At 50.7% G+C, this 13,672-nt stretch overlaps 3 protein-coding genes across 3 annotated transcripts in view; 2 read left to right on the top strand and 1 right to left on the bottom strand.

Moving 5' to 3' along the window:
- Nucleotides 1–1,312, top strand: part of PDZD3 (PDZ domain containing 3) — a 3,991-nt gene extending 2,679 nt beyond the window's left edge. The window contains exons 7-9 of the mRNA XM_044919500.1: nt 113–340; nt 484–684; nt 915–1,312. Coding sequence (XP_044775435.1) covers nt 113–340; nt 484–684; nt 915–944 — 459 coding nt within the window. The 3' untranslated portion in view covers nt 945–1,312. The remainder of the gene's footprint in view (nt 1–112; nt 341–483; nt 685–914) is intronic.
- A 1,239-nt stretch (nt 1,313–2,551) lies between these two features.
- CCDC153 (coiled-coil domain containing 153) lies at nt 2,552–11,272 on the bottom strand. The gene is made up of 7 exons (XM_021696542.1): nt 11,131–11,272; nt 6,166–6,247; nt 5,679–5,744; nt 5,172–5,291; nt 4,547–4,639; nt 3,039–3,169; nt 2,552–2,740 (listed from the first exon to the last, which is right to left on the bottom strand). The coding sequence occupies exons 1-7, from the start codon at nt 11,185–11,187 to the stop codon at nt 2,612–2,614; spliced, it is 678 nt and encodes a 225-aa protein (XP_021552217.1). The 5' UTR covers nt 11,188–11,272; the 3' UTR covers nt 2,552–2,611.
- Nucleotides 11,273–11,585: 313 nt separating this feature from the next.
- The window catches only part of CBL (Cbl proto-oncogene), a 76,049-nt gene continuing 73,962 nt past the window's right edge, over nt 11,586–13,672 (top strand). Inside the window, exon 1 of the mRNA XM_021696339.1 lies at nt 11,586–11,819. Within this exon, the coding sequence (XP_021552014.1) occupies nt 11,628–11,819 (192 nt within the window). The 5' untranslated portion in view covers nt 11,586–11,627. The remainder of the gene's footprint in view (nt 11,820–13,672) is intronic.

Raw genomic sequence — 13,672 nt, 5'->3', positions numbered from 1 at the left:
GGCAGGAGGCGTGGCTGTCCCGTCATGGGGGGGAGCTGGAGTGCGGGCAGGGATGGAGCAGGGCTCAGGTGGAGGGAGAAGCTACGGGTCCGTTCTGTCCGCCTCCTTCCAGGTTCGCTTGTCTCCACTTCTCTTCTTGGATAGCACGGAGGCTCCTGCCTCTCCCCAGGAAACCTGCTCAGCCTCTCTGGTTGAAACCAAGGACCTACCAGATGACGGGACAGCCACGCCTCCTGCCCTGGGCGGCTCCCACCAGTGCTCCCTGTATCCTGGGCCGGGCGGTGCCTATGGTTTCCGACTTAGCTGTGTGGCCAGTGAGCCTCGCATCTTCATCTCCCAGGTGACTTATGCCCCACGGACCTTGGATCTTTCCAACCGTTTGCCTCCTGATGAGCCTTCGTCTGCTTCCCGCCCAAGGTCTTAGAACGTCCAGCAACTTTTCCATGGTATCCCATGTTCTGTCACCCCTCTCTTCGCCACCAGGTGACCCTAGGAGGCTCAGCGGCCCGGGCAGGGCTGCAAATGGGAGATGTGATTCTGGAGGTGAACGGGTATCCCATGGGTGGAGAGAATGACCTGGAAAAGCTTCAGCAGCTGGCCGAGGCTGAGCCACCCCTCCACCTGAAGCTGGCAGCGAGGTCTTGCCCGGGCTCGGAAGCCTGCAACCCCCCCAGGTTTGGAGAGGTGAGGAAGAAGAGACAGATGGACCATCAGCAGCCAGAGAAGGATAGGGGGAGTCAGCGAGGAGGGCTACAGGGTGAAGCAGTGTGGGGCATGCGGATTGGGACGCTAGGCCATGGTAGGTGGGGACAGAGGGACCCATGGAACTAGCTGCCATTCCTGGGCATTGCAGTGCAAGTGGGGGCCGGGAAAAGGAACTCTTATCGTCCTTGAATGACCTTCTCTCTTCTCAGGACTGGGCTCCAGCGTCAGAGCTGCTGTAGTCCTCTCCTACCTGCACAGATCTGCCCAGTGGCCTTCCTGTCTTCACTCTCCTGCTTGCAATGGTAGGAGCTGAGAAGCTCTCTTTAAGCCAGAAGGGACAGCTCTAGGATTCTGGACACCTCCAATCACAGGATTGCCCAGGGTCTCCCTCCCTTCCCTGGGGCCCGCCTCCCAGAAGAAGGTGTGGCCAGAGGCCTTAGGCAGGCCCACTAGGGGGCGGGGCGGGGGGGGTTGTCCTCTGGTTCCAGAGGGAGTCCTATGGGAGCTTTGGGAGTTGTGTTCCCATGGATGAGTGGTGTGATTTTGTGATTTATAATAAATTATACTCTTTCCCGGCACAGAGCTCCTAAAACCCTTGGAATTTCCTAAGTAGTGAGAGTGATAAAGATGTCTTCTTTTATTCATAACAAGCCCCTTTCAACCACACCTAACTTTGTTAAGGAAGTGACTTTTGGAAAGCACCTAAGGATGGGGGACTGGTAGCCAGGGGATCCAACCATGTGATTAGCGGGTTGGAACTTTCAGCCCCACGCCGGACCTCCTGGGAGGGGAGAAGTGCTGGAGGTTGAATCACTCACCAACGACCAATGGTGTCATTGGTCATGGCTCCATAGTGAAGCCTCCATGAAAAACCAAAAGGATGAAGTTCCGAGAGCTTCCCGGTTGCTCATTGCGCGGAGGTGCTGGGAGGGTGGTGCCCCCGAAGAGAGCGTGGAGCTTCCGAGCTCGTGCCTTGCCCATGGCATACTTGCCACCTGGCTCCTCCTGAGTCGTGTCCTTCATAATAAACTGGTAAACTAGCGAGTAAACAGTCTCTCTGAGTTCCGTGAGTCACTCTAGCAAATGATGGAACCCAAGGAGGGGGTCGTGGGAACCTTTGTTTTTCGGCCAGTGGGTCAGAAGCCCAGATGACAAGCTGGACTTGACACTGGCGCTTGAAGTGGGGACAGTCTTGTGGAACTGAGCCTGTGGCCTGTGGGATCGGATGCTCTCTTCACATCAGTAGTGCCAGAATTGAGTTAAATTGTAAGATCCCCAGCTGGTGTCCACAGAGCTGTTAGAGAATTGCTTGGTGGGGGAACCCGTCCACACGCACACACACACACGTGACTGGAAGTGAAGTAGTACTGGGAGTGGTGTCATAAAATAGAGGAGGAACACGGCGTTTTCCCTTTATAGGTGGGCTGTGGGGCTGGCTAGGATTGTTCCAGATGGAACTTGCCCTAGGCATGACTCCTGGACTCTCACATATATTGCAAGAATTTGGAGACCAGTTACACCTTCCCTCTGTAAGCACCTTAGGATTGTGGGGGCTGGTGCCTGGTCACTATTGGCCTATTATAGAAATGGCCTTGCCCCCCACACATCAGGCTGCCTCTGTTGGTGGGGGGAAGGGGGATAGGAGATGGTGATTTGAAGGGACCAGAAGGGCCCCAGACTCAAGGCATGGGGCCCAGTTTCTCTAAGAGAGGAGTTGAGAGTTTGTCAAATTTCTCTCCTCTCCTTCGGTCTTCAGGGTAATGGGTCAGTCCAGAACCAACATGCCCCCAAAAGGAGACACTCATATCTGCCAAAAAGCCACAGACCACAGTTCTGTTGAGTTCTACATCAGGATAGCTTTATTGCTGGAGCCTCCAAGGGCCCCAGACACTAGCGGCTTACAGCTTCAGAGATCCAGGGGGTTGAGTCCAAACTGGTGGAGCTGCTCCTTGTACTTGGCGTGAAGTCTCAGCACAGCCCCGTCCCCCTGAGGCTTGACAGCTCTCAGCTTGGCCAAGAGTCGGTCCAGGCTGCCCTGCAGACACCAAGGTTCAGGCCCCAGGAAGGGAGAGGGTAGAATGAGGGGTGCCCCAGGCTGGTCTGTAAGCTTTCCTTGCCGGTGACGTCTTCAAGTTCTTACTCTTAGTAAGTAGGCATGGTTGTAGTCCCCTGGCTGTCTGCCCTCAAGACAGAGCAGGGTTCCCTGTGGGGATGCTGCTTCTCCTTCCCCCTGGTCTGTCATTGATGACAATGACAGCATGGACTAGTTGGGGTCTGGGGGATGGGGGAGTGCCAGGTACCGGGGTGGTTGGGCTTCCAACAGTGCGGCTTACATGTAAGATTTCCTCATACTTGGGCTCCATGTCTGCCATGTGGGCCCGAAGCTGAGCCAGAGTCTGGTCCCGCTCTCCGAGGGCCTGCTCAGCCTCTTGCCTTGCAGCCTCGGCCTCCCTCTGGCACGTCTCTGCAGGGCAAGGCGGAAGGATGAAGGGGACTGCATAGTGATGCTCTACCTGTAAACAGAGTCTCCAAAGGCACCTAAAAAGCAGAACTTGAATGGGATCATTCCAGACTCCCCCCAGGATCATCAGTTTCCCCACAGCCCGTATAAGGAGCTGACGTATAGCGTTAAGGTACAGCAGAGAGAGCAGTGGACTTGGGACAGGGATGTGGGTCCAAAGTCTGGTTGTCACTTACTCCCTGTGTAACCTCGGACATGCCTCTCTCTGAGACTCAGTTTCTTCATCTTTAAAGACAGACTGATACAAACCTTATAGGCTTACCGTGAGTTAAATGTGAGAATGTACGGGAAAATACCTAGTATTTACAGGAGGTGTTCCATAAATGCTGATTGAGTTTAAATTTGAGATAAGGCAAGGATTAGGAAAGGAATTCAGGGTCTGCCTGGCAGATAAGCAATTCTTGGGTATCTGTAGCTAAACTGAGGCTATTTTAGGGATGCCTGGCTGACTTAGTTGGTAGAGCCTGAGACCCTTGATCTCAGGTTCATGAATTCGAGCCCCACGTTGGGCGTGGCACCTAGTAAAAAAAAAAAAGAAAGAAAGAAACTGAGGCTATTTTAGGTTAAGAAAACTTTGAGACTGGGCGCCTGGGTGGCTCAGTTGGTTGGGCAACTGCCTTTGGCTCGGGTCATGATCCCGGAGTCCTGGGATCGAGTCCCACGTCGGGCTCCCGGCTCGATGGGGAGCCTGCTTCTCCCTCTGACCCTCTCCCCTCTCATGCTGTTTCTCTCTCTCTCTCTCAAATAAATAAATAAAATCTTAAAAAAAAAAAAAGGAAAGAAAACTTTGAGACCACAATTGTGAAAGATCTTATGTCCCATGCTAAGATAGTTCAATTCTATTCCTTAACCAAGAGAGAAAGGAAAAACTTCCTGTTCTTTACATTTCTGCTTATCTGCAAGGGTCATTCCTTTATTTAGCAATAATTATGTAGGACTTGGCATGCACTTGGCATTGAAGATACGAAAGTAAATAAGTCACATATCTTTCCTTAGTTTCATTGTAAAAATCAGCTAGGAGGGAATATATTTCGCTTGTGACAGACACGGCAGGGGTAGGGAGAAAGGTCTGGATTTGGAGAGACCATCAAGAGAGGGAGATGGGGTGAGAGACTCAGGTCTGCTTTAGTTACAACGTAGAGATTTTTGCCATCTTGAACCCTCTGCTTCAATCCTCCATGGTGGGACAGTCAGTGGGGAAAATGGTCCAAGAGCCTAGACTGCAGTCTTCTAGAGAAGGACCATTTTCAGTCCACCCCTGCAGGCTGGACCTTGTCAGTGCACTGGAGAGAAAGGGCTTAGGGGGGTGGGGAAGCCTACCCAGCTGCTCCCGAAGGTCCGTCACTTCTTCCTCCAGCTTCCTGCTGTGGATCTCCATTTCCTTCTGCAGGGCACGGCACTGACGACTCATCTCTGTGGTGGGGGCAGAGGGTGACCAGGGACCCGGGTGTGGATGGAGTAGTGGAGAAATGAAGGGAAGTTGTGGGTGGGGAAGGGCCTGCTTGGCCCAATGGGATAGGAGCATAGGGACCTTCCCAGTTCTCGAAATTCCAAGAAGCTGACAGAGCCTGAACACCTGGGGAAGAGCTGGGAAACCACACTCCTTTCCCCGTTCCAGCTCAGGACCTGGATTCTAGCTCTTCTCCTCACTCATTCCCAAGGCACAAATGAGACAAAAGCCATGTAATTTTTTGTAATCCACATAGCTGGAGGTAATCCAAAAAGCACATGGCATCGGGCATCCTGGAAGGTTCCTGCCGGGGATCCAAGAGACCTTCCTTGGGTTCCTTTAGGCCCCTGCCTGATTCATGCTGAGCCAGGAAGGTTGGGGCTAGGCAGGGCAGATGGAAGTCCTCTTTGGTTCCCTTCCTTGCATCCTCTGGCCCTCTTGATTGTCCTCTTCCAGGCCCCTGTCTCCTGCCCACATGCCTGACCAACCACACACCTGCATAGATGGCCTTCCCCTCACTTCGGGCCTCCTCCAACTCAGCCTCCAGCACTTGCAGCCTCTGCCTCAGCTGCTCTTCAGAAGCTTTGGCCCGGCGGGCCTCATCCCTCCAAAGAGCTGTGAAAAGTCCCAGAGCAGTCCTCACACCTGGCTGGGGATCCCACTGAATCAGGCCCTGTGGGCTTGATAGACTCTGCCCACCTCTGGGAACCTGGTGGCAGATCTCCAGCCTCTCATTCTCTCTCTGGGTTGGCTGGTTGGTTGGCTGGTTTTTCCCCTAGAATCCCATGAGCTCTTCATTGCTAGGAAGGAAAAGCTCCATGTTCTGCTTATAAAAAATAGCTATCCTCACCCACCCTCACTGCCCACCCCTTCCTTTCTCCACCAGGGGATGGAGGACAGGTCAGCTCAGCCTCCTGCCACAGCTCCAACTGTCCAAGCCTCCAGGATGCAAAATGCCGCATTGCCCCACCTCTGTTGTCCCAGAGCTTCCACCCTTCTTACCCAAGTGGTCTTGCAGCAGCTCCTTCTCCAGCACTGTCCGCCTGTGCGCGGACTTGGCCTCCACATCTGCCCTGGCAAGTTGGCAAAGCCTCAGCTTGTCATGATCTCAGCCTTCCTCATGTCTCCCCATCCTCAGCCCACACCCTGGACTTTCTTCCTGCAGTTCTGAGGGCCTCTAAATGAGGGATCTCTGATGGCAATCTACTGAGTTCTCCCCTGCGTCCCGGCTGCCCAGCACAGAGTAGGTACACGGAATATGGGTGATGAATATATTAAGGAAGGCACAGAGCCAGAAGGGCATCACGGAGTGGGTGCATGCTGATTTCCCCAATTTCCCAGCTCCATGGGACCTGGGGGAGGGGGGTGAGTCATGAAAGCTCCATCTTGTCATGCAGAGGGCTGCATTCTCTCTGGAGCAACTCTACTTGGTCTCCAGGCCAGAGCATGGAGAAGCAGGAGGCACTCACCTCCAGCTGCCCTGACTCACCAGCACCCGCATTCTGTTTCTTCTTCTGTGCCCCAGTTTTCTTCCCTTTTTCTTTGGTCTTGGGTGGCATCTCCTTGCTGTCCTGGGGAGAGAGAGGACTCATATTTATGCCCTGGGCACAGGGCTCCTTTCCTGACCCCTAGATTGAACCAGGAGTCCCAGGAGAGTTAGAGTTCTAGTCTCCAAGTCTGTCTCTTCTACTTTCCAGAAGCTTCCATTCTTGGTCTCCTTGGAACCTTAGGCAAGGCTGGGATGTGGGGAGGGTGGAGCTGTTTCTTTCTACCAGTCACGTTCTATGGGCAGAAATCATTCCTCTCAATCCTCTTTTGGAGAAAATATATCTCAGTACTTGTCCCTTCCCTCTTTCCATCATCCTTACCCTGCCTCTTCCTACCTGCGGGATCCTCTCTGGCCTCTGTTGTGTCTCCCTGTGGGGAGGACCCACTGATGGGGAGGGGCAGAGAAAAGGCCCAACCAGCTGGGAGCCCGAGGAGGAGCCTGGGTTCTGGGAGCCAATCCAGGGTGACAAATTTCCTTCAAGGGCAGAACTGGGAACTGCACGGTTGGGTTTCTGGAGACCGAATGTTGCCCAGGTAACTGGGAAACATGGAGCTCACAGACAGGTGGAATGTGCCAAGTACAAAGCTTAAAATAGCAAGGTCCTGGAGGGTCGCTTCTCTCCTTATCCCTAAATCCTAAATGTAGTTTGAGGAGAAAGGGCTTCAGAGCCGGTTAGTTATGCTTCATTTCCATGTAGCAGTGCCTAAAGTTTGGAGACTTACAAATTACAGATTTACACATCTGATACGATGCTGTGGTGCTGATACAGAGGAAAAGCGCTGACAGGAGCCATTTTAGGCGATTTACATCCCTAGGGCTCGTGAGCGAGCACATGACATTATTAGGCTTTGGGAAGGCATTCTATCGTGTATGAGGGAAAGAAGTGCAGGAGAAGGTAGCCGAGAGAGTTTCTCACTTCAGAGAAAGGAGACACAGAGGAGAGGTAGACCCAAGGACTCCAGGGTGCTGACATAGAGGGAGGCAAATGCAGAAGAAAGGATATTGGTTAGAGACAAGAGCCCTGAGTTCTAATACCCCCTCTGGTTATGCAACCTTGGGCAAGGCATTTAATTTTGTGCAACCTCAGTTTCCTGGTCTTTAAGTCTTTGACTCTGTAAATCCTGAAAGGCCTGGATTTTCACTGGGTATTCACAGGGCTATCTTCCCTTGTGGGGACTTAATTTATTGCCTCTCTTCCCCTATTCCCTAATGTGGCTGATTTTCAGCCTGGTGCCGAGAAACTACTTTGCTAGGCTCCCCTCAGTATTGAGTTGGTCGGAGCTCCCTCTAGTGGACTTGCTTGACCTCAGGAGTCTCCTTAATTTTTCTACTTAAATTCTTGGGCCTTGTCTGGGGGGCCGCCTCCCTCTCCGGGATACTTCCTACCATCTTGAGGGGGTCATGAGTGGTTGGAAAAACAAATTTGGGGAAGGGAGTATGATGGGTGGACTTGTCCTTGTCCCCACCCTTCTTCCAGCCCTGTGCCATTCTGGAGACTTGTCATCGGTCTGCCACCTGGATCTCTGGGCACCCTACTGGCTAGAATGAAAACAGCAAAAATGTCAGGGATTTTCCTCTTGTGGATCAAGGAACCTGCAGACTCTTTAGATGTTTCTCTCTATCTCTGTCCCCCTCAACACTTTTGGCCAATTGCCTGTCGTCAGGAGCAGATCTGAAGAAATAGCTTTGAGATCTGGGATTTAAAAATCCTTCCTCTGGGGAGTGGACAGATTCAGGTGGGGGTTGATTCATGTTTATTTGTCACCTTCGTGGCTGCAGGGTACTTCTCTGACCCTTCAGACATTTTACAGAGGAAAGAGAAGAACCAGGCTTGCCTTTTCCGGGGCTTATAGTTCCTGTACCCCAGGGTCAGATAACTTTGTGCACAACTCCCAAATCTGGAGAATACTTTTCTTCTCATGTTGAAGTTTGTTTTTCCTTCATTCTCCCTCCAGAACTCTTTGCCCCTGCATAGGAATGCAGTAGACATTCTTGCCGCAGTCCTTCTCCTCATCTAGAAGCCTGTTTGGGGTCATTTTCCAGGGAATGATTAGTTTCTGCGTTACGCTGATGCATGGGATGACATTTTGAGGACATGGCTTACTGAATACAAACAACATATCATGCCTCAGAAAAGCATTTACTTTTCAAATATGTTCAGTCAACCGACTTTCAGGTGCAGAATGAGGATGTGGTTTGGGTGAAGGTGAAATGGAATAAGAAAAGTGCCCCATATCACATGATGTGATGATACAAACTGAGCCAGCTCTAGAACAAGCCAAGAATGCGAATGACATTGTGATCAACAATCCAGTCCCATCTTTAGTATACGTTGAAAACAAGCCAAGTAAAAATTGTGGGGGGGAGAAAAAAGTCAATCTTTCCTTCTTTTTTCATTAACTTCAGTTTAGAAATGAAAATAGGAAAGATCATCTCAGCAGAACTCTGTCTTCCTTTGAATAGGATCCCATCTGGGAGTTTTGAAGAGATATAGAGGAGAGAACTGTCACTCTCTCTGCTTTATTCGAATGTGAGAGATAGGTCATTTGTATATTTATTTTTTTTTTTTTTTTTTTTTTTTTTTAAAGATTTTTTATTTATTTGCAAGAGAGAGAATGAGAGACAGAGAGCATGAGAGGGAGGAGGGTCAGAGGGAGAAGCAGACTCCCCGCAGAGCAGGGAGCCCGATGCGGGACTCGATCCGGGGACTCCAGGATCATGACCTGAGCCGAAGGCAGTCGCTCAACCAACTGAGCCACCCAGGCGCCCAGGTCATTTGTATATTTAAAGAAATATGGCTTTTTCTCTTTTATAGGGCGCCTGAGCGGCACAGTCAGTTAAGCAACTAACTCTGGATTTTGGCTCAGGTCCTGACCTCAGGGTAGTGAGATAGAGCCCCACCCTTGGGCTCCGCACTCCGAGCAGAGTCGCAGTCGCTTGAGATTTTCTGCCTGCACCGCCCCCGCCCCGCCCCGTTTGCGTGTGTCCCGCGCGCGCATGCGCATGCTCTCTGTCTCGCTAATAAATCAATCTTTAAAAAAATTACGGCTTCTTTTTTTTTTTTCTTTTTAGAGAGGGGGGAGGAGCAGAGAGAGAGAATCTTAAGCAGGCTCCACACCCAGTGCAAGCCCAATGCAGGGCTCGACCTCATGACCCTGAGATCATGACCTGACCTGAAATCAAGAGTCAGAGGCTCCCAGGCGCCCCAAGAAATATGGCTTCTGCAAGCAGAAACAAAGTACAAATTATACCATTACATTCTATCCAGGTGGTACTGAAGATAATACAAATTGGAAGCCTTTACAGGAAGCCAGAGATGCGTACATGACCCAGACGAACCCATATAGGCCCAAGGGTTAATTTCTTGCCTGTATTCCATTAAATCTGGGTTTGATGATGAGGGGGAAAAATACCCTGTGTACTTACACTATGTTACTTACGGTGGAAGACCAAAGTCGAGACAGCATAGCACAAATTAATGTGAGGTAGCTGTGAGAATAAATGGTTATGGAAATTTAGAGGAGGAAAGGATTATTTCTAGCTGGAATGTCTGGAAAGAAAGAAAATATTTGAATTGAGTTCTGAAGAATGGACTGGACTTCAGTAGCACGCTTTAGGCAGAGGGAACGCTCTCAGCAATGGTGATGAAAAAAAGAAAGAGTTGTGGTATTTTGTGACTTGGGAGTCACCCAGCATAGGATATACGTATTGGAACAGTATAAAACTGCAAGGTAGTTTGGAGTTAGATCATGACTGTTAACTTTATCCAGGAGACAATCAGCAGTGTTTGAAGTTTTTTTCTGATGCGATCAGAGCTATACTTCAGGAAGACTGGTCTAGTGGCAGAGTGGATTGGAGGTGGCAGGGAAACCAGTGAGGAAAAGGTTTCAATAAATAGATCAGGGGAGAGGAAGGGAGGGCCTGCAACCAGGATGGTAAATGGGAAGTTTTGACAATTATCTAAGAGGCTTGCCTAGGTTTTCCCTTGGGAGATGTCTTCTCTTTCTAGGTAGGAACTGATTAAAGGAAATTCTATTGATAGGAAATGATAATGTTGACTCCATAATCAATCTTAGGTAAAGGCCATGCTCAAGGATGTCTGGCTGATGGGTCCTTGAGTTCAGATTTTTTTTTTTCTCTTGTGACAGGAGCCCGCGATGAACTTAACTCCTTTATCAGTCAAGGGCTTTGTGGAAGACCCAGGTGGGGGATCTAAGACGGAACCGAGTACTTACAGGCACACTAGAGCCTGCAAGCTCCCAAAGAGGAGGCTCAGAATTAGCAAATAAGGGCAGGGCACTTCCTTCTTTAGGAAGAAAGTTCCCTTTTTTCAAAGTTTTTCCAGCAGAACTTTTAGATTAGAGAAGTGGAAATGACTGGCAACTGCATTTCTCTTCCATGAGAGGAGCGAGTACTCCTCTGGCCAGAGCTCACAGCTGTCTCACAGCTTCTGTGGTCAAGGCCTGGTGCTGGCGGTGCTGACCTGCGGCGCAATGCGTGGAGCCCAATGCGCTGAGCTGCGGAATCTTAAGTACATACTCAATTCCCAGAAAAAGGAACTAGTGTTCAGAAGCCAAAAAAGGGGGAAGTGTTTTGTTTTCATAAGGTCAAAGGGCCTGGAAGAAGAGCTTGCAGCCTGAGTGTCTCAAGCCTTTCTGGGCTGTAATCAGGCTTGAACAATCCGCAGCAGTCACATTCTTGTTCTTGGCGCCTACTTAATGAGTTCAAAACACCAAGGGGTGGGGAAAGAACTTCCGTTTTTCTCCCACAATGTGAAGAAGCAAATGGCTTTAAGCTCAATTTCCTCATCTGTCAAGTATGGGGGAAAGACTTGACGTTGAGGTTCTTTCCACGGCTACTTGTCTTCACTTAAATATCCCAGTAACCTACTCAAAGAACGCCTACCTTACAGCCCACAAGGAACATGGCGGGCTCGGCTTCTGTCTCGTGCGCAGACTCCATGCCAGGCCCCGCCCCCTCCCTTTCCCGGCTTCTCCAGCAGAGGGCGCAGACGCAAAAGTTCCGCCTGGGCCCGCCCCTGGGGGCAGGGGAGGGGTAGGCGGCGCGGAAACTTGGCCGCGGCTTTCCGGGAGCTGTGGCCCGGGAGGGGGTGGCGCAGGAGCGGTCGCTACCCAGTCCGGACCAGGCCGCTGGCTTCCCCGAGCTCCGCGCGCTCCTCCAGCCCCCGGGCTCGCGCGCTCGGAAGGGGCGCGCCCGCGCGGACCCGCGCTCCCGTCGCCGCCCACTCCCCTCCCCGCGGCCGCCCCTCCCTCCGCCCGGACAGCCGGCAGCGGCGGCGGCGGCGGCCGGGAGAGGCCCCTCCTTCACGCCCTCCTTCTTTTCCTCGCTCGCAGCGGAGCGGAGCCGGCGGACGCGGCTCAGCCTCCAACCCTCCCCGGGTCATGGCCGGCAACGTGAAAAAGAGCTCCGGGGCCGGGGGCGGCGGCGGCTCCGGGGGCTCGGGCTCGGGCGGCCTGATCGGGCTCATGAAGGACGCCTTCCAGCCGCACCACCACCACCACCACCTCAGCCCCCACCCGCCCGGCACCGTGGACAAGAAGATGGTGGAGAAGTGCTGGAAGCTCATGGACAAGGTGAAAGGCCTGCCCGGGACCCGCGGGAGCAGGGGTGGGCGTGGGCGGAGGGGCCGAGGCAGGGGAAGGAAGGGACAGAGGAAGCTGGGGGAGGGGACGGGTCCTGCGGGGCTTGGGGAAGCGAGGAGCTGGGGTGACCCGGCCGAGAGGGTGGGGGACGTGGGGGTGGGGAAGAGACCGGGAAGGTGGGGGTCGGCGGTGGGGGAAGGGCTGCGGTTGGGAGTAGGGAACGTTGAAGTGGTGTGTTTGGGGTAGCGAGACAAAGATGGGGTGGGGGCTGGGGTGAAGGTTAACTGGGAAGCCACCGGGGCGGAAGTATAATGGGGGGGTGCGGTGTTTGGGGCTCTGCAGGGTCTAGGGATGTGGGTCACGAAATTGGCCCCAGGAGGTAGGAGGGAGGGGGAGGGCGAGGAAGAGTGTGCAATTTACCGGCTGGGGTTGTTAGCTGGATGAGGAGTCGAGCTCTGAGTCGCGAGTTAACGTTTATGGGCTCCGATTGAGAGACCTGGGGTCAGGACAACTCTGCAGGCAAACTGCGCTCGCAGCGAGCGCAGAGTTTTTTCTCATTAAGATGTAACACCAAGATAAAAGAAATTCGGGATGTTTAAATGGGCCAAGGAAGGAACTTTCCTCCACATCCAGCGCTGGGGCAAGTTTTTATCCTCCAAAACATTGGACGTGATCCATTGCTGGTGCTGAGATTAAACCACAAGTTCTGGTTAGAACCATTGTCTGGGGAAAGATGTATTAACTGAGCGTGCTGAGCCCCAAATTCAGACTCTTTCCAGATTCTGACTGCTTCCAAAACTTCCTCCTCACGCTGCTTTTAGCTGGGTTCTACTTTCTTCGTGGCCGACCTGACTCCTTGTTGCAGGACCCGGCTTTAAGCTTGTTCAATGAGCTTCTTTGATGACTTTTTTTGAAGCAAGTGTGAAAAATACCGCTTTTATATTTGGCCATTAAGTTTGGCGTTTGGGAGAATTTTACTTCTTCATAGTGTCTGTATAATGAAATATAGTAGTCCAGAGTATTTAAAAGTGTTTAAGCATTTCCAGAGAATTCAATACAATATTTCCTTAATATTTTTCACATTCGTTAATTCATAACTTATTTTTGAAAAGTAATTAGAAGTATCTGGCATATTGTAAGAGAACGGTGTTATTTCCTCCAGAGTAAACTTGGTTTTCTTTGGTTCCTCTCTAGGTCTAGGTTCCTCTTCTGTAAGTTCTTCATGGATTGTTTTGGAGTAAAACAGCTAATAAAAATGATTATGAAGCACTTGGCAAATATAAACGTTCTGTATAAATGCTTAATAAGACCAGTGTGTGAATTAACACTCCTGCAGTGCATACAAGTGGTTTCAGAGCCACTTTTTCAGGGCTGGTGTTTCTCATGTTAAATAATTGGTGCTGTAATTAAAGATACAAGTATTTGTATATTCATTATGTTGGTGGTGTAGTGCTAATCTCATTATTAGAAATCATAATAAAACCATTACAGAAAGTTAGGCATGGAAAGGAAACTTTGAATTCATTGACACCTTTAAAAAAAAAAAAAACCAAATGTATTCAGTATCTGAAGTTTGTAGATTTGCATTTTAAGGATTTATAGCTAAGGACAAAAAAAGTTCTGGAAGAGAGAAAACATTTGTGTTTTTAGTTTCTCGTGTAAGATGTATGTATGCAGTACATCAAAACTATTGACCAAGGACCTTTCCTTAAAAATAATAAACTTTTTCTCAAACTTTTTCATCTCTATAAAGTAGTTCAAATAAGATCCTTCTTTAAGTTTTATTTCTTTATTTCTTAAAGTATGTGTATGGATTTTTTATTTTTTCTTCAGAATATTTAATT

The sequence above is a fragment of the Neomonachus schauinslandi genome, chromosome 11 (assembly GCF_002201575.2).
Source record: "Neomonachus schauinslandi chromosome 11, ASM220157v2, whole genome shotgun sequence".
NCBI classification, from domain to species: domain Eukaryota; kingdom Metazoa; phylum Chordata; class Mammalia; order Carnivora; family Phocidae; genus Neomonachus; species Neomonachus schauinslandi.
Note: the sequence above shows the minus strand (reverse complement) of the source record. Positions and strands in the feature narration are given on the sequence as shown.

What these genes read in the sequence shown, in the direction of transcription:
- CCDC153 (XM_021696542.1), bottom strand. Translation starts at nt 11,187, where the DNA reads ATGGAGTCTGCGCACGAGACAGAAGCCGAGCCCGCCATGTTCCTTGTG. An exon ending in GAAACAGAATGCGGGTGCTG is followed by an intron (nt 5,745 to 6,165) that starts GTGAGTCAGGGC and finishes TTGCCAGGGCAG; the next exon opens with ATGTGGAGGCCAAGTCCGCG. An exon ending in GCTGCTGCAAGACCACTTGG is followed by an intron (nt 5,292 to 5,678) that starts GTAAGAAGGGTG and finishes GACTTTTCACAG; the next exon opens with CTCTTTGGAGGGATGAGGCC.